The 19,668-nt window shown below is 41.5% G+C and overlaps 1 protein-coding gene and 1 long non-coding RNA gene across 3 annotated transcripts in view; one reads left to right on the top strand and one right to left on the bottom strand.

Annotated features, from left to right (window-relative positions):
• LOC308582807 (utrophin-like) overlaps positions 1-19,668 on the bottom strand; it is a gene marked incomplete at its 3' end in the record, with an annotated part of 196,543 nt that overhangs the window by 2,949 nt on the left and 173,926 nt on the right. For both annotated transcript variants that reach the window (XM_081186281.1, XM_081186283.1), the window contains 8 exons: positions 18,038-18,076; positions 17,652-17,717; positions 16,462-16,527; positions 10,636-10,794; positions 9,305-9,548; positions 7,780-7,888; positions 4,723-4,815; positions 197-219 (listed from right to left, as the gene is read on the bottom strand). In XM_081186281.1, the coding sequence (XP_081042407.1) occupies positions 197-219; positions 4,723-4,815; positions 7,780-7,888; positions 9,305-9,548; positions 10,636-10,794; positions 16,462-16,527; positions 17,652-17,717; positions 18,038-18,076 (799 nt within the window). The remainder of the gene's footprint in view (positions 1-196; positions 220-4,722; positions 4,816-7,779; positions 7,889-9,304; positions 9,549-10,635; positions 10,795-16,461; positions 16,528-17,651; positions 17,718-18,037; positions 18,077-19,668) is intronic.
• Positions 1-19,668, top strand: part of LOC308582837 — an 83,616-nt gene that overhangs the window by 51,720 nt on the left and 12,228 nt on the right. The window contains exon 2 of the long non-coding RNA XR_014005907.1: positions 3,991-4,076. This is a non-coding gene — a long non-coding RNA (uncharacterized lncRNA). The remainder of the gene's footprint in view (positions 1-3,990; positions 4,077-19,668) is intronic.

Raw genomic sequence — 19,668 nt, 5'->3', positions numbered from 1 at the left:
TTTTGCAAACAAGTAGATGTGCACATTTGTTTTAAACTGTGTTCATAGTGAGGAATGAATTGTAAATGTGCGAGTTTACTTATCTAAACAGTGAAACAAAAACTGCTGAAAAATGCAGAGTTAATTACAAAGTCGCATGTAAGTTTATACTTCAGTTGTGGACACACAACTTTAAAAGTACTGAAATACATCATACCTGTGGTCTGCCGGCAAGATTTGCTGTAAATAAGAAAACAAAACGATTAGCTGCAATAAATGAAAAGTCAAGGATTAAGATGAAACTTTCACAAAAAATAGCCAGCTAAATAGAAATATATAATCTCCCCACCCCTTTGATTCTGAACATAACTACTATTTTATCATAACTTGTTTCTATTAAATCTGCTGGCACATACGTTTCTGGTTTTGCATAGTCTTGTTAATTTAAATTCAAACTGTTTTAAATTATGGGTGATCTCCAGTATTAGCACTATTCTGAGTTGTGCAGTCCAGCCACTTCTGCTAAGAACAGCCTAGCCCTAGCATACCTGGCACCAAAAAGGAGCCTCCGGTTTCTTAGGCAGTTCAGCCACACCATTTGCTCCCCTTTCTTTGTTTGGGGTTGTGATAGAGGGAGATGCTGCATATACAGAGTGGTTTTTCTTTTCAGGGTGTCATGCGTGTAGCCTCTGTGAAAAAAGATGGGGAAGTGCTATATGTATGAATGGTGTTTTGTGTCCTGTTGTATGATACTATACATACATACTGTGAGTAAGGGGTGTGGTGTGTGGGTGTGGGTGGTCCATTGTAAAAAAGAGATTTGCAGTTCAGGAAGGTGTGTTTATGCTTATTCTGTATGTAGAAAGTTATCCATTTTACAGAAGAGAAAAACTCTGCCTTTATGTTCCCCGTCTGCAAAATGGACAGCTCATTTTTGTATACCAGCTTTCTGGGCAATAATCTGTTTGGGAATGTGACTTGCTTGAATTATTTGACCTGTGTGTGGTTTATTTTCTGCCTTCTCGTTGTGGCACAGTTAGGGTGGATTGTGCTGTGATCTAGGGGGACCTAACAGCATGCAAAGAAGTAATACACAGATATTAGTCATGTGAGGGGTATGAGTGGAAAGTTTGAATTTGCCCAGGATAACAAAATATCTTGAGCAGGCCCTGGAAAAAATTATTAGTTTTTGAAGGTTTTTTACACTTTATAATTCATACAAGAGAAAATAGTCAAATGCATACCATCTGCTGAACATAATGGGCCTTTGCCTCAGTGCTATGGACAAGTTAACATCATACAGCACAACACATTTCCAGCCCATTATATTTTTGATTGTAAGATTCAACTACATAAGGTCTTCCCTGAGGGACTCTGCTTCCATTAAGATTTTTTTGGCGTGTTTTTTTGGAAGCCACAGTTATCACAAGCTTTCTCCAAGGAACTGCAAGTCATTAATTTGAGAAACAGAAATTATATATTAAAAATAGCTGTCTGTTGTTAACTCTAATGCTTATCAGAAGGGAGGATCTGTCCTTAAGTCACCCTGCAAGAGTTTCTCATGGCACGTGGCACACATGCTGCAGTAGGAGAAACAGTATGCTGTTAAGCCAATTAGCAATACAATCAAGGTTTTTCTTTTTCGGCAGTATTTCAGAACGGAATTACAGTGCAGGGGGTTTAACAACCTCTCTCCACCAGCTGCCCGTGTAGCTGCTCAGTGGAGCCTCTGTCAATATTCCCTGCCTATCCTCATTCAAACAGTTACCCCTTGCTTGAGTAATCCACAGACCGATGTCCTAATGGGCTCGCACTTTTGTGCCTGACCCAGTAGACTGTGGGGATATGTACATTACAAACATTTACACAGTACATGGTTCCCACAAGAATCCTGGTTTGATTAGGGTACTTAGAAATAGAGATTCTGAGCCCTAGAGAACCAGTTCCCAGAGTCCCCCTGTAGCAAGAAGAACTCTTTAACCGTTTTAGACCAGCCTAGCTATATATTTTTACTTTGCTGTTGGATAACATCTATATGTATTTATGACTATTTACAACCCTAGGTTATTTGTTTAATTTTGAAAAAGAGAGTAGCAAACAATAAGAAACCAGCAAGTGTTGTCTGCAACTACTGAGCATGCATAGTCTTGATTTTTTGGGTTGTGTGTGTCAGGGATGGGGTGCCCCTTTAGGGTTTTTGCTGTACTTCTGCAAACTATGGGGTTCCTCTAAGCATCCAATACGTCTCTTATTAGGAACTGCTTCTGCCCACCCTATCTAGAGTCAATCTAGGCTGGGGAAAGACAGATGCATTGGGCAACTGGACATTTTTGGAAATTGCCTCAAGGGCTGGTGGTGACATGTCTGTAATATGAGACAGAAATAGCTGCCAACACCACCTCTCATTCTTACCTTCCCAGTGCCCTAAATGAGGGACAGAAACCCATGCAGAGGGAGGCTAAGGCATCATCTGTGGGGAAATAGTTGGTATGGGTGCAGATGTCAGATAGCTCAGTCAGTAGAGCATAAGACTCTCAGGATCATGGGTTTGAGCCCCACATTGGGTAAAAGATTCCTGCATTTCAGGGGATTGTACCAGATGACATTTATGGTCCTTTCCAACTCTACAACTTTATGAAGACATATATGGTCTGTTCTCACACACAAATTCTGAGACTACAAAGTCCAAATTCTCTGCTATCTGTGTCCGGGTGTTCCTTGTTGTCTGTATCAAAACACACTTTTGTTTTCAATCTATCTATCTTGGGAACATCTCTTGAGAATCTGGATAAAGGGCAAGCATGTGAGCCTTTCCTAACTAGTTTGCTCTAAAGACCATCACAAAGAAAGCACAATAACATTGCATGAATTTGACCCTTACCACAGTGGATAAAAGAGTTGTTTAATTGTTCACAATCAGCACATCCGCCTAATGACGTCAAATGGCTGTGCTTGTTTAGAAATAGATTCTCAAGTTCTGAATTAAGCTTAGAGGTCTGGGCAATTATCTTGAACTAACCCCAGACTCTAGAGATCAGTTCAAACTAGCTGGATTTTAATTTGCTTTCTATTTATGTGTGAAGTGTATCTTCCCAGACATAGTTTTTCAAAAAGGAGGAAACTGTGCATGAGAGATAAAGGGAATATTTAATAGAGTTCAGTGGTGTCTGGACAACACAATATAATTTGATTTTATCTGAGTATTTTGCATGGGATTATGCACCATATAAGCCTTAGTTTTCATAGAACTCCACTGTGTTTACTTTTATGGTCATTTCAAAGGAAGCAATACAAAGTCGTTACTAAACTACAGAGCTGAATTTAGCTTCCAGTCCTAACAGGCAATCAAGATTGAAAATGATCATAACAAAAGTTAGCCACAATACTCTGTGAAGGACCAAGCAAAACTGCATGGGTATTATCTATGATTTTCCAGTGAAAGGAGGCCTATAAATAAAGAGCATTATTATCTGTCTTTGTAGAGAGAGAATGAAAAATTAATAGGAAATGTAATCTCTCATTCCTAATAAGATATTTCTATGCTTCCATTTCTATGAAGTCTGGGACTGGTATATAGCCCCATGGTCTCACAGCTTATATTGTCCCATGTGCATGATGGAACTACTCCATTGCTACTTGTCCATGTGGTTAAGTGTGTGTGGTGCTAAGAGTCAGGCATAGCACCACTGTCACCCATCAGAAATATAGTCCAAATTAGAGTCACTCCCCAGCTTTGGGTTCATATGTTAATTAAAGCTCTGCATGGCTGCAGCAGCATGGCAAGGATATCTGCCTCCTCTTCTGTTGGAAAGAAATTGTGGAAACTGGCATAATAATTTATGTCATTTCTGCAATGGAGGGAGAAGCGTGCCATTCCTCCACCACACGAGGGCTCGACATAATGTATGAATCAGGGCAATGGATTATTCTGAATGCACTTAGCTACACAGGCAGCAATGACTGATCCAAGTGGATACTGCATATTTATCAAGACACCTTGTTTTCTTACAGCATCTTGCTATGGACAAACTTTGTACCAGAGGACAGTCCTGGCCCAGTTCATAATCTCCCAGATGCCTTGGACACTCGTCTCCTAGGTCAGTATTCCCCTCATCATGGGCTCATAGTTTTTGACAAGGTTTTTTATTGTCAATTACTACTTTTAATTTATTTTCATTTATTATTACATTTATATATCACCCTTCAAGGTGGTGTTGTGTGGTTCTTTGCCTCCTCATTTCATCCTCACAACAACCCTGTGAAGTAGGTCAGACTGACAGATAGTGACTGGCTCAGAGTCACTCAGCAAGCTTCATGGAGATTTGAACTGTGGTCTCCCAGGTCGTAGTCTGACACTCTAACCACTACTGGCTCTGTTCTGACTTGTTTACATCTGGTTTTTGTCAGCAGAAGGATATTGCAGTGCTGCCTGTTGCATTGTGTCACCCCATTTTATCACTTCTTATTGGCTGTTCAAACAGCTACTTTGCTGGAAAGGTAATGAAAATAAGGATTCTTTTGGAAGCAATAGGGTTTGAAGTTTAAACAGCGAAACGGGTCACCATGTAATTATTTCTGAAGCATACTGCTAACTGTTCAAGTCTATGCTCACTTTAGATCCTGTTCAATCCATTTGCTGAGCAGCTCTATAGAGTGTTACAAAGGCTTTGAATCTCCGTAAGTGACTGCATCATTGCTGAGCTTCAACCTTCCTTTCCTTGGCTCAATATACTTAACACTTACTGCGGCAAGCTGGAAATGTGCTGTTGATTTGTTCCATGACTTCTGTTAGGTCTGTGCTAGTGTCATGAGGTGGGACTAACAAGTCATCTACACCTAATGAAAACAAAAGGTGCAATCAGTTTCGTAATAGAGAAGCAGCATTTAAGAGCCCGAAAGCCATTTCCACCCATCCTTCCCACCTTAATGTATTTAGAGAAAGAAGAAGAAATCCCCTGTTTGAAATCTCTCTCATTTGATATGCAAGAATTGCTCATTGATAATGGCCAGGCAAGAGAGGCATAGATACCAAATTATACATTTATAGCTGAACTCATTTCTGCATTATAAAGCTTAGCCACTGTGCTTGAGATAAACCAGGTTGAATTGCGCAGAAGCAACTAGATGTAAAAAATTGCTATTAAGGTTTATATTATTAAGCACTAAAAGGGTGCTCGATGCCAGTATATTCCAAAGTCATTTAGTCAGCCTCAGTGCCCAAAAGGTCACTAAGTATTGCTGTGTGGAAGGTAGGAGAGGGCCTGTCTGTCAGGAGTGCCAGGCCCTGTGACTGGTAGGGCCTCACAGGACTGGGGCCTTCCTGAGTTTGGCCTGGAAGGGCAAGGCACGGCTGCACAGATGAGGCTTGACAGAAGACTCGCAGCACCTGGTGGCAAGGGCCTGGAGGGGTATATAAGACCAGCATTTCCCTCTGGCTCTTTGCCACAGCAATACGCTACCCACCTAGCTGTGCTTTGGCTTCCTGACCCCTGGACTGCTGATTCCTGCTTCCCAACCTCTACCCTGGTCCCAACATACCAAGCCGGGGCTCTGGCTGCCTGTAACACTGCCCGTGACACACTCCCAGTGCAGCCTTTCCATGGTTGGGGGAGAGGAGTAGAGGTCAGGATGAGCTCCTCTTGCACACTAATGCCTCTTCCCAAACTGGTGTGGACAAATATCTGAGGATATGTATTTTTCTCATGCCAATAAGGAATACTGCTGCCAGCAGAGTGCTAGGATCTAGTTCATTAATATTGATCCAAACCCTGTTCTCCTTTTTATCTAATGTTTGCTTCCCCTGCCAAAGAGGTTTCCATTTTTCTGCCCCCCTCTTCAAGGGTCTTGAGAATTTCTTGGGAATTTTTGTGGATTTTGAACCAGCCTTATTTTGCAAGGTGGGTGGCTAAGGGTGGTGGGGGTTTTTCTTTCAAGTAAGCATTTATCCAGCACTCTGGATCATTTCCCTGGCAGCAAACACTTCTTGTTCTGAAAAAGCCCCATGGGAAATTACCTCATGTTGTCTTCACTTGTGCTTTAAGTGAAACATGGGAAGCTAGGGAGGTTGCAGGCGATTTGTAGAATGAGAAGAAAGGACACTCATAACCACCCCTTAGCTGCCTCAGAAACAAGGAAACTGCATCAAAAACCCTGCACACAATTTATGAGAATTTCAACAACATTTCCTTTCATCTTGATAATTTTCAAATTTTATTGTTCCCATTAATTGATGGAGAATGGCCAGGGAAAAAACAACAGGTGAAAGTTTTGGTAGAATGCTACAGATAACTGGGCCTAGGAACCTGCCTTTGTGAAGGGAATGGTGTCTGCACCTTATTCTTCTAAGTCCCCATAATGGCTTCTGGGCTGAAGAGAAGGAGCACATTCTCTCCCTCAATTTGGCCTCTTCAGTGGCTCAGAGTTTCAAGTTAATTTCCCTTGATCCCAAAACCAGGATGGAGAGGCACTGGTGGAGGAAGAAGGGGAGCACACCACTCCAGGCAGCGCGATCCCGGTGGGGTTCCATCGCGGCTGCCCCCCGAACGCGTGCCCCGCCCCTTTGGGCAGCGCACCCAGCCCCCGGGACACGCACCAGCCATGCCCCTGCCTGCTGTCCACCCCCAGTGCCAGAGCATGAAGCTCCGCCACTGTGAAGAGAGGAACCAGAATTAAACTATATCACCTCAAAGGTAACAGAGACTTTTCGAATACCAATATTGTGTATAGAATAGATCAAAAAAAGAAAGAAAGACCTAAATATTTTGTAGTGGTTCCCACTACAACAGAACCAAACTTTTTCAGTAATAATGTACAAGATTGTTTTACTTTCACAAGCATCTGGGCTGAGTTTTATTATTAAGCAATTTAGCAGTTGCTGAAAATTGAGCAACAATGTATTGGCCGTGTTTGCATGTAATAAGCTGTTAACAGTTGTGTGCTGGTGCATGCAGCCTGATCACTCCTTTCATTCTCTTTCTGCGTAAGTGATTAAACAACATCAGAAAGGGGACAAGCTTTGTGCTTTGTTCCTCCCAACAAGCCAGGATTCCTAAATAACAACAAACTTTGGTTGAAGGCCTACTAGTACAGAGGGAGGCGTGATCAGGCCCCTTGTACCAGTATGTGCACAGTACGGTTTATTAAGCCAAGGTTCTTGGCTTATTGTTACATACAAATGTGGCCACTTTATTGCTGGTTTTAGATCATTTCACCTACTTGTTTTATGAGGTGCATTTTATTGTTTTGTATTAAACTGTTTTAAGCTGTCCTGAGGGGCTCTATGCAGCCATGTGGCAGGCTAACACTGATAAATGAATAATTAAATTTCCATACACTGGTTCATTTAAAGTGTTATGAATCTTTCAGCTAAAAGTTCTGCTGCCTCGATACAGGCAGGAAAGATGATGAAAGACTACATATATTAATTACGTCTTTCAGAACAAATCCAATACCTGCTCTAGAGAAGTGCCAAATTTCCATAATAAGCAGTTTTTTAATATTTATTAATAGGGAATTTATATTCCAATTTTCCAATTCTAGAAGGAAGTAGTCAAGGCAGCTAAGGAAGTCTGTGTGCATGCTCTCTCTGTTAATGCTTTAGTTCTGGATAAATATGTACTTAAAACTATTATAGTGGACAGAGTTGAAATCGTATAAGCAAAAAGCTAGAAAAACACACACACTTCAACCCTCACGTCATGCATTTGCAAGGCGTCAGCTCTTTGATTTAGTACTATAAAGTATCTGGAAACCAAATCATGACAAATAGATCTCTGCCACTGCAGTGACCAGGCGACTTACCTGTCTGATTAAACTGTGAAGTGGCCTCCTCATCAGGTGAATAGCTGAGGCCTGAATGCTGAGGTGAAGTGCAGGAAGAGCCTCCATTAACCCTGGAATCTGTTTCAGGCTAAATTAGATTTTAAAATAATTTGAGTCCAGAAGTCCACTTCAGAATAGCAAAGCATACTTTATATCATATGATATAATCTATTGGTAAGGTTTTGATATCCAGGTTGGAGATGATGCTGATACAAATTTAATAAGATTAAATGAATAAAAGCATGGGTTACGGAGTTTGGTAAGGAATCTGTGTAACTAAAGTATTGCGTTGATTTGCTTTAGAATCACCACACAGATTACTTAAGTCTTTCGTGTATCTGGAAGAAACTAAAGAAGCCTGAATAAATGGGCTGAATTATTTCATTATTTCCTCTTCTTTTTAATTAACATGTCTTTTGTCAAGGTGCCACATGCCAGCTCTGCTTCACCTCCGAGTGTGACATTGTAATCAATCTTTCGGACAAAAATGACAGCATTTCACAAGGAGCACCAATCCTTTGGGCTTACTAAAATAAAAATAGCCAGCACACCTCCCAATGGCAACCTGCAAGTTCCAGTGTAAAGACGTGCAACATTTTCTTCCTAACGACACGCTCCTACACTGTATTCACTGGGCTCAATAAGTTTTCCTTCCCACAAGCTTTGAGATAATGCATCCACCTTGACAGGTTATTACTCTAATCAACACGATTCAGTCAACATATCACTATAATAAAGCCGACTTTAAAGAAGAGTGGTGGGCAAATGATATATCGGAAGAACAAACAAACAACAGCTCAAGCCACAAGGTAACAAACTAGCTGTCAACGCATAGCCCATTTTCAAACTAATAACATTACATAATCATATTTCTGTCTTGTAAGAAGAAATCTCTGAAGCTGTCGAATTAAGAGAAATATAATTGAGCTAGATTTTAAATTCATTCTCTATCTCTCTCTACACACACACACACAAACACTGAAAATTTCCAGAACTTCTCAAACAAGCTAAGGAAAAGTGGAATGAAAGCTTGGTTGAGTTTATAAGCTAACTAATTTGAATAATCTGTTGTGAAAACCATCAAAACAAGTGGCACTATTTTTAAGAATGATTTTAGAAGGCTTGTAATTTGCAGGCGTCTCTATAACTATGCAACACTGGCTTTTAAGTGCAGTCATTTCAGCATTAAAAACCTTAAAATATTCCCTCCAAATGTGTCCTTCCATTTTCCTGGCTGTGGCTATGGGAATAGCATTTGGAAACATTTGTAGCTAGGCATTTGTGAACAACATGGCTTTAATTTCAGCATACATCTTATAAAAACTTGAAAAGAGGGGCATTTTGAAGCTGTAGTCAGACACCTAGCCTTGTATGACACAGCATGCCTGAAATTTACATGAAAGTGTAATGGAATGAATTGAATTCAGAAGGAATCTAGTTTGGAAGGACACAGTGTCCCTAAATAACCTTTGTTGCCAAGGCAAAGCAAATCTGACTACTGTACCTGCTCAAGCAACTGCCGTAGTCGGTGAAGTTGAGATTCCAGCTGCTTGTTGTGATCTTCCAAAATCTGCATTCTGGCCTCCAGTCGGCCTTTGTGTTGCCTTAAAAGTTTGGCCTCTGCAATGAGCTCAGCGTCTTCAGATGTGTGCTGTGGTGAAACAGCCGAGTCTGGCGGTGAGCTAGGTGCACTAATTCCTCTCCGAAGATGCTGTTCCTTTAGTTGCTCATATTCGATTTGCAGCATCCTAAACCCAGTTTTAAAAGAATAATAACCAGCAGATTTCATGACAGCCTAGACACAGAACAAATGAACTGGAAACATCTTCCCTTAAAAAAACATGTCTGCCATCATTATTCCACAGTTATGGAACTTATGTAGCAGCTGCCAAGTTACAATAGACTGTAACATATGCTTAGACATGGCACATTGGAAACACATCAATAGAGTAATTGGATACACTGAATGTTTTTTTGGCCAGATGTGGAAGTACAGTTTAAAGCATGCTTTCTCAACCTGGTGCCCGGACTACAATTCCCATCAGGCCTGGCCAGCAGTGTCCAAAACATCTGGAAGGCACCAGGTTGGGGAAGGCTGTCTTCACTGTCAAACCCACCTCCGCTCTTGATTTCTCACCACCTGATTAGTCTACACCAGATGCCACGCTGCAAATGCATTTGCTGCTTTCACTGCAAAGCACTCTTTTTGTATGGATGATGATGAAAATTCTATCTGGGTTGATGCCATACAAGTCACCTCTTGATGCTTAAACCAAGTGGTGAACATGTGTGGTGTGACTCAACATCCAGTTTTTTTGGAAGCCAGGGAAGTTTGGAAACCCTTTGGCATGCAAAACATGTACTCTACCACTGAGTTATGAACTGCAGTCTTAAGAGGAACAGTATGGCTTTGGCTCACTTCAAATCAAGTTTAAAGAAGAAAATAGAATGATTAAATAACTGCCTTGAATTCAGACGTGGAGAAGGAAGGCCCAAGCTAACCAGTGGTGGGTTCCAGGCATCAGGATTGGGTTGAACAATGATTTATATTGGAGAGTTGATTTATGGGATGAATAAGGAAAGAGAGTAGAAGAAGAAAGGGGATAGCAGTGGAAAATAAAGGAAAAAGGCAATTCCCACCATTAAATAATTGGAGAATGATTTGGTTCCTCTGTTCCTCCTGTTTCATGGGCAGATGGTGCATGTGTTCTACTTGTAATTTTTTTTTTAAAAAAAGTAATCTCTAGTGCTAGTGCCCTTTTCACAACCAAGCCTGAAATATATGAGCACATATATCAAGATATGTTAATAATGCACAAGGGAAGTTCACAGCACCTTTGTTCCTCCTCAAGGTCAGCAATGATGCGCTCAAGCTCTCCTCGTTCTTCCTTCTCCACCGATTTCAAGATCTGTGCTGGGCTCTGTGGCTGACTCACTGGTGACTCCCCTCCCAGAGTCTGGCAGTACTGCTGGATAAGGGCATGTTCGTCTTCCCTAGGGAAAAAGAAACCTAGCATAAATATATTTTACATGACTAAGGCATAAATAAGAATTGCTATAAATTCTTTACAGAAAGCATCAAGAGTGAAGCCATGGTGCATTTACAAATTCAATATATTATGGGATAGCTGCAAATCTTATAAGATTGCTTGTAAGATGCAAAACTGCAGTGATGGATTGGCTTAAAGGAAGACAAACTCTGATTTCAGTATCTATCTTATTAAATGCTGCTTGAAACAATTATAAGGATTGTCCTCTGCTTTCTAAGGCTATGTTCTTATGCACAGTTAGGTCTAGTTCACACCCATATACCCAACAAAGCAGGGAGGGTTAAAGTGATGTAGAGGTTCACACACAGCTGGAACTCAGTTTCAGCTGGAACTCAGTTCCGGCACCTCTCAGGTGGGCACCACTGCCATTACAAGAGAACAAGGAAGGTGTTCCTGGTGAGTTCAGGCACCCCTTTTTCGAGAAAAGTAGTACTGTTCACATACACACACATTGTCACACCTAGGAGGTCATGAGGGATAGGTGGGCACCTCACAGATATGAATAATCCACCCCTTTTTCAGCAGACAGATACAAGTATATTCTCAGGGTGAAATGGCACAAATGAACTCAAAGCCTACTTCCTTGTCCCACTGCGGGACAAGGAGATTACCATGCCAGAGCAAAGTGTGAACTGGCCCTTACACATACACCAAACTCATATTTTAGCAGGTCACGTACATACAGAATGACAACCAAAAGCTATATGTATGCATGACCTCATTGCACTGTGTACATATCAGAGTTTCCAAAAGGTTGGGATTGCATTATTATTTAGCAAGAATCTGGAGTTGTTCTGACCCTGAATAAGGAATGTATTTATTTGTAAGAGAAACAGAAGCAGATGCATCTTTTGAAAACCAGCAACAGCTCTCCCAACATTTTGTGCTTTGGACATCTGTTTTCCCAGCTAAATGTGTTGCACTCTGCATAACAACTTTCATTATAACTCTTGAAAAGTTAGATAATGAGCAAAAACAGGAAAAATATGTTCCCTGTATAAAACTGGAGAGAGCACACATTTTTAGATTGCACTTTCAAAAAAAAAAAAAAAAACAGGCTGATGAAGAGAAGAGGAAAAAGAATTCCAGGTGGTAGACTACCGCAGGTAAGATAATATTTTAAATCAGACATGCCAAAAATAGTTGGAAGGGCCTAGAGGTTATGCTTTCTCCACACAGCTCAAACCACAAGGTCTAGATGACAGTATGCATTTTCATAAAGCTTCCTATGGATCAGATAGCTTCAGATGACTGAAGTAAGTGAGTAACAGATTGCTAGTTATAGAGATTGGAATGAGAGAGAGAAAACTGAAATTTAGAAGCTACCAACCTCTTTACAATGTATTTTTAAGAAATCAAGCAAATTCTGTGACAGCTGGAAAGGTAACCTTGAAATAAAATGGGTGATGGACTCCCATACCAACTTTGATCCACCAGACCATTCCTGGCATACCACAATCACCTCTCGCACACCTGAAGTCATTATCTCAGGCATGAGGGTGGTACAGGAGTAGCTTCAAAGGAAAACATGAGAGATTAAAGTGTGGTTCCTCTGCTGGAGCAGGGTACCCTCTCTCTACCCAGCACCTGATGGGCGGCAGGACTGTGGCTTGCTACAGTATCACAAAGTGCTTTGTACTGAAACTACACATGTTCAATATGTGCATGACTGTGTATACACACATCAAAGTGTCATAAAGATGTCACTGAAAGGGCGGAATAGGAGCAGGGCAGGGTGTTTGCAGGCTTTTCCAATGGGTTTCAATTATACGTGATTTCACAGAGGCGTGTGGTACCTGGGAAACGTATCCCCGTGTAAACGGGGGGCTGCCCGTGCTGCTAAAATGGAGGGAGAAACTTAGGAGGAAGGGATGCCATACAAGCCCCTTTGTGATCCTGGAGCCAGCCTCTTTGAAGGCAAGCTGAGTGTACACCTTCAAATAGGCCCATCATCATTGGGATATCAGGCCTCACCCACCTGTGGGTCACTGAGTCAAAAATATTGTCCCTCACCAAGCCACTTTCTTATGTGGAGGGTAGGGAAACTTTCCCACAATGGGCCAGAGGCAAGCCAGCAGGTGTGGGGTATAACAAACTTATTTTAATTTTTTTTTTGTATGTAGATGCCTTAATGGAAACCCCAGGATATATTATCCCATTATGTTTTGCAGACAAATTCTACATTGCTGTTAACTAAAAGGTGGTGCATGGAAAATATCCTATATCACAATGCATTTTTGGGGTGGGTGTGTAAAAAAGCTCATTTTCAATGGAAATTAAATGTACATAGCTACATTACATTAAAAGGTAACTGATTTATTGGGCGATATCCATTATTCATTTCCTTTTAATTCAGAGGTTTCCATGTTAGTTCAAAACATGCAGCCTTGCTGTTATCTTCCTTTAGTTAGCTTACACAAATCTAACTGCGACACCACATTGTCCTCGGCTGAAATTTCACTGCCGTGGAAGCTTCAATGTAATTTTCGGCTTTTACAGCACTCTAAAGTTATGCAGAATAAGAATTATTCCTCTTGAAATATGTAATGCTCAGCTGCCAGGTGAATCAGAAGTGAAGGAAAATAATTTTGAACAAAATTGAAGAATCTGATTACAGTCATCATGTTTGCTAAAAATAAATATATTCTAAATCTCTTTAAATTATAGAGTACAACTATTGCTTTTGAGCAGTCATGATCAAAAACATGAGGAGCTGGAGGCACCTCAATGCTATCACAATATGCTAATAGGAAATTCGGGGGAATACATAGGATCAGGCCTTAATGGTTATTTTAATTTGTTTGTTTTTAAGCCTATATCAGAAATCATTATCTTCATTACAACATAGCAGAGTTCAAATTTCAATTTCAAATGTAAAGTGGCCGTTAAAACATACTTTTTTCCCTTTACTTCTGTTTTTTTTTTTTTTGTTATTTAAAAAACCAAGATTGTTTTTCAAGCCAGGACCTGATCACACATGCAGAAAAATATTCCATGACTTCGGAGTAACTGCAAATCTCTAAAGTACGAAGTGTTCAAATATGAACTTAGGTCAAGCCCTTAATTATTCTGACACCAACCTCAATGACAAGGAAAGGATTGAGATAAGTAAGCTATGCCACTGCTCCCCACAATAAGTCCCATAGTCCAGAGTGCGTCTACCCCCCACTGTTTCAATCTCAGATGTTTTGCAGAGGACAAAGAGTGGGCATATTGATTTGTCTATTATAAGCAGTATGCTCTGCAACTGATAACACTGTACTTCACCGAAGTAACACCTGACAAAGAAGCACCATCTATTTATGGAAGAGATATAGCCTTGTTACAGATCCCGCTCCCCCATCTGCTTTTCTAACTGATTGGATTGAAAGGCAGACTGTTGTGCCAGCCTGAACAGCTCACCTGCCCACAGTTTAAGACAGATCTATCAGCTGCACAGTGACCCCAGTTGAATTCTACCATGCTGACTACCCATGCTAGAAGCAAGGACAAGAAGCCAGCAGAAAACCCTTTGACACTGAGTCATAATGATACTGGAAATCCAGCTCCAGAGAAGAAAGGGAGACAGCAACTATAGATCAAAATTAGTGTGGCTCACACAAATAGTTATTACTTGCCCAAAAACTTAAAGTTCACTTAAGGCAACCAGCACAGTCTTCCATTGTGGAGGAAGGTCATTGGAAACTAGAGCATTTTGCTTAATACTGAGACCACAGAGAGGGGTGATGTAAAATGCAATGGAAGCTATTTTTCACTGCCACTTCTTAAAAGATGCATCTGTAAATGAGTAATCTCATTTACAAGTGCCAGTGAAAATCTATATTATGTCACCATGTGCCCTCATCTACACACACACACACACACACACACACACACACACACACTTATACCCCGCCCTTCCTGGTTCAGAAAACCGGGCTCAGGGTGGCTAACAACAAATTTAAAACACTTAATTGTAATATAACATAAAAGCAGCATAAAATACAGTATAAAAGCATGAATAACAATAAAATTTAAAGTTCAAAAATCAATTTGGGGAAAATCCATCCAATAAACATTAGATAGTCACCAGGGCTAGCTGGCTGAATTAGTCCTACTTGGGCCAGCGAGGAGGCCAGGGGAGAATTAGATGTGGGGTCTCAGAGCGGGTAATCTTCATAAAAGGGGAGGGGGAGGGAAGAGAAAGGAAATAAAAGATCAGGCTGAATTCAAATTAAAGGCCAGGCAGAATAGCTCTGTCTTACAGGCCCAGCGGAAGGAGATTAAATCCTGAAGGGCCCTAGTCTCATGGGACAGAGCATTTCACCAGGTCGGAGCTGTCACTGAAAAGGCCCTGTCTCTGGTGGAGGATAGTCTGACTTCCTTAGGGCCCGGGACCTCTAAACTATGGTTATTCATGGACCTTAAGGTCCTCTGCGGGGCATACCAGGTGAGGCGGGCCCGTAAATACGAGGGCCCTAAGCCACAAAGGGCTTTAAAGGTCAAAACCAGCACCTTGAACCTGACCCTATACTCTACCGGGAGCCAGTGCAACTGGTAAAGCACTGGGTGATTATGCTCCCATGGCAGGGACCCCGTGAGGAGCCTCACTGCAGCATTCTGCACTCGCTGGAGTTTCTGGGACAGTTTCAAGGGCAGCCCCGCATAGAGCGAATTACAGTAGTCAAGCCTGGAGGTGACCGTCGCATGAATTACTGTGGCCAGGTCGGGGCGGGAAAGGTAAGGGATCAACTGCTTGATGTGCTGAAGGCGGAAAAATGTTGCCTTGACTGTTGCTGTAACCTGCGCCTCCATGGAAAGGGAGACATCAAGGATTACACCCAAACTCTTAACGGAAGGCAATGGCACTAATTGAGCCCCCGCAAGAGAAGGGAGTTGGTCCCTCATCCCCATGCCATCCCGACCCAGCCAGAGGACCTCTGACTTCAAAGGATTTAATTTCAATCGGCTCCCATGAAACCATCCAGCCACAGCTTCCAAGCATCTGGTCTGTGTCTGGGGCCGAGTCAGTGTGGCCATCCATCAGCAGATGGAGCTGAGTGTCGTCAGCATATTGGTGACAACCCAGCCCAAAGCTCTGGACAATCTGACTAGTAATGTACAAGCAGACCACAATGACATATTGGAATCTTTATCCTAGAGCGAAATACAGCAAACATTGGGCCATAGCTAACAAAGTAGTTCATTGGTAGAACTTCTCCAAACATCTTCTTCCTTTCATCTCCCCATGCACCCCCTAAGTATGCAGACCGGAAGAAAATATAAAACAAAAATGGGTTTTGCTCAAAAAATTAGCTATGAGAACTGTTGATAGAAATCTTTCTTCTAAACTACAGTATGTTTTTGTGAGGAAATACATGCTGCCTCACACACAAAAATAAACCTCTCCTCTATACTAAATTACTCTCTTTGGCTTATTGAACACTGCAAGTTTATGCTACCAGCTTACATACTACCAGTTTATACTATTATGGCAGTGTGACATTAACACAGATCACGGAGAAGTTCTAATTGTTTCTTGCTGGAAGCTAAATTTCACTGTAATTGGTTAAGAATTTATAAGCAAAGGAGTTGACCTTTTTTAGCAATTATACTTGTTTAATTTACTTACACACTTCCTGTGGTGGAGCTACCATCTGTGAACAGAGAACCATTGGTCCGTTCCATCTGGGCCAGTCTAAAAGAGAATAAGAACTCAGGCAAAAAACCCCAAATAAAACCGCACTTCATTCTACTTTGAGCCTACGTTAGGTATGTCAGTTATTGTGTCAGACAATCAATGGAACTGAATGTGAGGATGACACACCAATTCTTAATTGATTCTACTGAATGTTTTCATGCTTAAAATCTATACCCCATCATGTCATCCTTTCTGTATAAACTGCTATTAGATCACTACTTCAATTTTTGTTGCTTCTTCATCAAGAGTCATCTTCTTTCAACACTTCTATCCTTTCTATCAAAACGTTTGGGCCTTTCAGTGGATCGAGGAGGAGATAGCTTAATCGCAAGCCAGGTTCGGTTGACCTTCTAAGTGAAATCTACAAACAATTTGTCTTACTCATATCATTTGGGCCAGGCTGTAGGAGGATGCTTTTGAAATCAATGACAAAGCCATTGTACCATGTGTATTTCACTGAATCAAGGCAACATGAAAATAAGCCCTATTGGAGGGTGTTAAATACATTTGTGAAAAACATATAGAATTAAATTGAAAATGGACAAATTGAGTGAAGACTGGAGCACTACCACCTGCATGGAACCTACTGGAAAACTTGTGACATATGGAGACCCTGCTCTGTTTGCTTCCTGCATCACAGATGCTGGTGATGAAGAACAGGGCCTTCTCATTTGTGGCACCAAAGTTATGGAACTCAACCTTAACAAATCTTGCCTTCTTTATTAGTTTTAAAAAGTCAAGTAAAAACAGTTTTCTTTAATGTGTTACTTGGGATCAATTGAGTAATATTTCTGTTGGAGTTCTCAGTTTTTCTCATTTTAAATGTTTTAATCTGTTTTGCTATTGTTGTTTGTTTTTTGTGTGCCACTTCATGGAACCATTCAAGTAAAAGAAGCACTTAAAAAATTCTATAGCCAGTCTACAATATTGGCCATCCTACAGTAGCTCTCCAGATGTGCCATTTTAATTAAATATTAAACTTTATCACCTTACTTTAAGATTCAATGATTTCCTATACAATTTTATGTACAGGTTTGTACAAGAGACTTTTAAAAGCATATTCTATTTTGTCCACATCATGTTCTGCAATGTAAATAAAATGTACTTTTTCCTGTGCTTACCTATTGGCATACTGCTCTATCCTGGAGTGTGTGTCGTCATGAAATAGTTGGGGAGACTGGGAGGGACTGTCAAACCAAAGAGTAAAGGAAAATAAATGAAGACCAAATTGTAAAAAAAAAAAAAGTTTAGGCAAATATAATGTTGCTCATACGAGTATTCATTAGCTGAGGAGTTCATGCAAATATATTACTAACTGCACAACATTCATTGACTTGGTTACAATCTGAATTTCTCCAGTGCCTACCCAACAGGAATGAATGAGAGATGCAGAAGAGCATGGTTGTGCACAGGAAGAAGCCTCATTAATTTTCATAGAGCGCACATAAGGAATTCTTAGTGGATTTAACCCAGCACCTCTTCAGGTGCGAGTATAGCAATTACTCACTCATATTGCTCTGGCCACATACTGATGAGTGTAATAGGACTGCAAGGAAAAAAAACACACAGACAGAGAGAGGGAAGAAAAACAGAGGACAGCAAAAGTTAATGCAGTTCAAGCATGTAAAAAAGCATGATCTGTTTATCCACTGACCCTCCCAAATACTTTGGTTTAGCTATGACTGAGACATTAAAAAGTGAACCACAATAGAGACTTTAGCACAACCTGCTCAAGACATTCAGACAAGCCTACCCAGATATGTAGAATGCTTTCCCGTGTTTTAATCCGCTTTTAGCGTATTGTTGATTTTGATTAGTACAGTGGTGCCCCGCAAGACGAACGCCTCGCAAGATGGAAAACCCGCTAGACGAAAGGGTTTTCCGTTTTGGAGGCGCTTCGCAAGACGAATTTCCCTATGGGCTTGCTTCGCAAGACGAAAGCCCATAGGGAAATCTCCGGGACAGCGGGGAAGCGCAGCGCTTCTTCCCCACTGTCCTCGGACCTCCTCCGAAGGCTGGCGGTGGGGCGGAAAGCCCTTCTCCCCGCGCCAGCCTTCGGAAGGCTCCTCCAAAGGCAGGCGGTGGGGCAGAAAGCCCTTCTCCCCGCGCCAGCCTTCGGAAGGCTCCTCCGAAGGCTGGCGGTGGGGCGGAAAGGCTCCTCCGAAGGCTGGTGGTGGGGAGAAAAGCCCTTCTCCCCGCGCCAGCCTTCGGATGGCTGTCCTGAAGACTTGCGGTGGGAGGAGGGTTTTCCTTCCCACCGCCAACATTCAGAATGCTGTTCTGAATGTTGGCGGTGGGGAGGAAAAACCCTCCTCCCACCGCAAGCCCCGGGAACAGAGGAGAAGTGCTGCGCCCCTTCCCCTCTGTTCCCGTACCTGTCCTGAAGGCTTGCGGTGGGGAGAAAAGCCCTTCTCCGCACCGCCAGCCTGGCAAGCGGTTTCCATAGGAACGCATTAATTGATTTTCAATGCATTCCTATGGGAAACCGTGCTTCGCAAGACGAAAAACTCGCAAGAAGAAAAAACTTGCGGAACGAATTAATTTCGTCTTGCGAGGCACCACTGTATTTGAATGTTTTAAATACTTGTCGGTAATTGTTTTTACTGATGTTACTGTTTTATTCTTTTGTAAACTGTGTTGAGCGTGTTACTGGGTGTGTGTTTTTTGGGGGGGGGGTTACAATCAAGAGGTATATACCTTCAGCCTTTTGAAAAGCAAACGTACAGCAAATAGCCCCAAACCAACTTAACTTCACTATCCCACGGCCAGAAGTGGAACTCACTTAAAACCTCATGTCCTTAACCGCTAGGAATTCGTTTAAATCTTTCTAAAACCAACAGAACCAACTGCTTTCATTGGGAAAAAGTCACTCCGATTATACTGCACAGTTGTATTTGATTCCAGCATTTAAGTGTACTATCCAGTTTAAAAACTTCGGCATGGTTATTGTTGACCAAAAGGGGAAGCAGAAGGCAAGGGTATTTCAGAAGTGTGAATACTATATAGTAGTAATGCTGACTGTACTTTCATCTTATTAATGATGCAGTTGGGGTGCCTACATACATAGAAAAATACAGTTTAAGACAAAAAAGTCCTTAAAAATGAAAATATTTGTTGAGGACATCTTAGGCAGTAGCT

Source organism: Podarcis bocagei (genome assembly GCF_964188305.1).
Source record: "Podarcis bocagei genome assembly, chromosome: 3".
Classification (NCBI taxonomy): Eukaryota; Metazoa; Chordata; class Lepidosauria; order Squamata; family Lacertidae; genus Podarcis; species Podarcis bocagei.
Note: the sequence above shows the minus strand (reverse complement) of the source record. Positions and strands in the feature narration are given on the sequence as shown.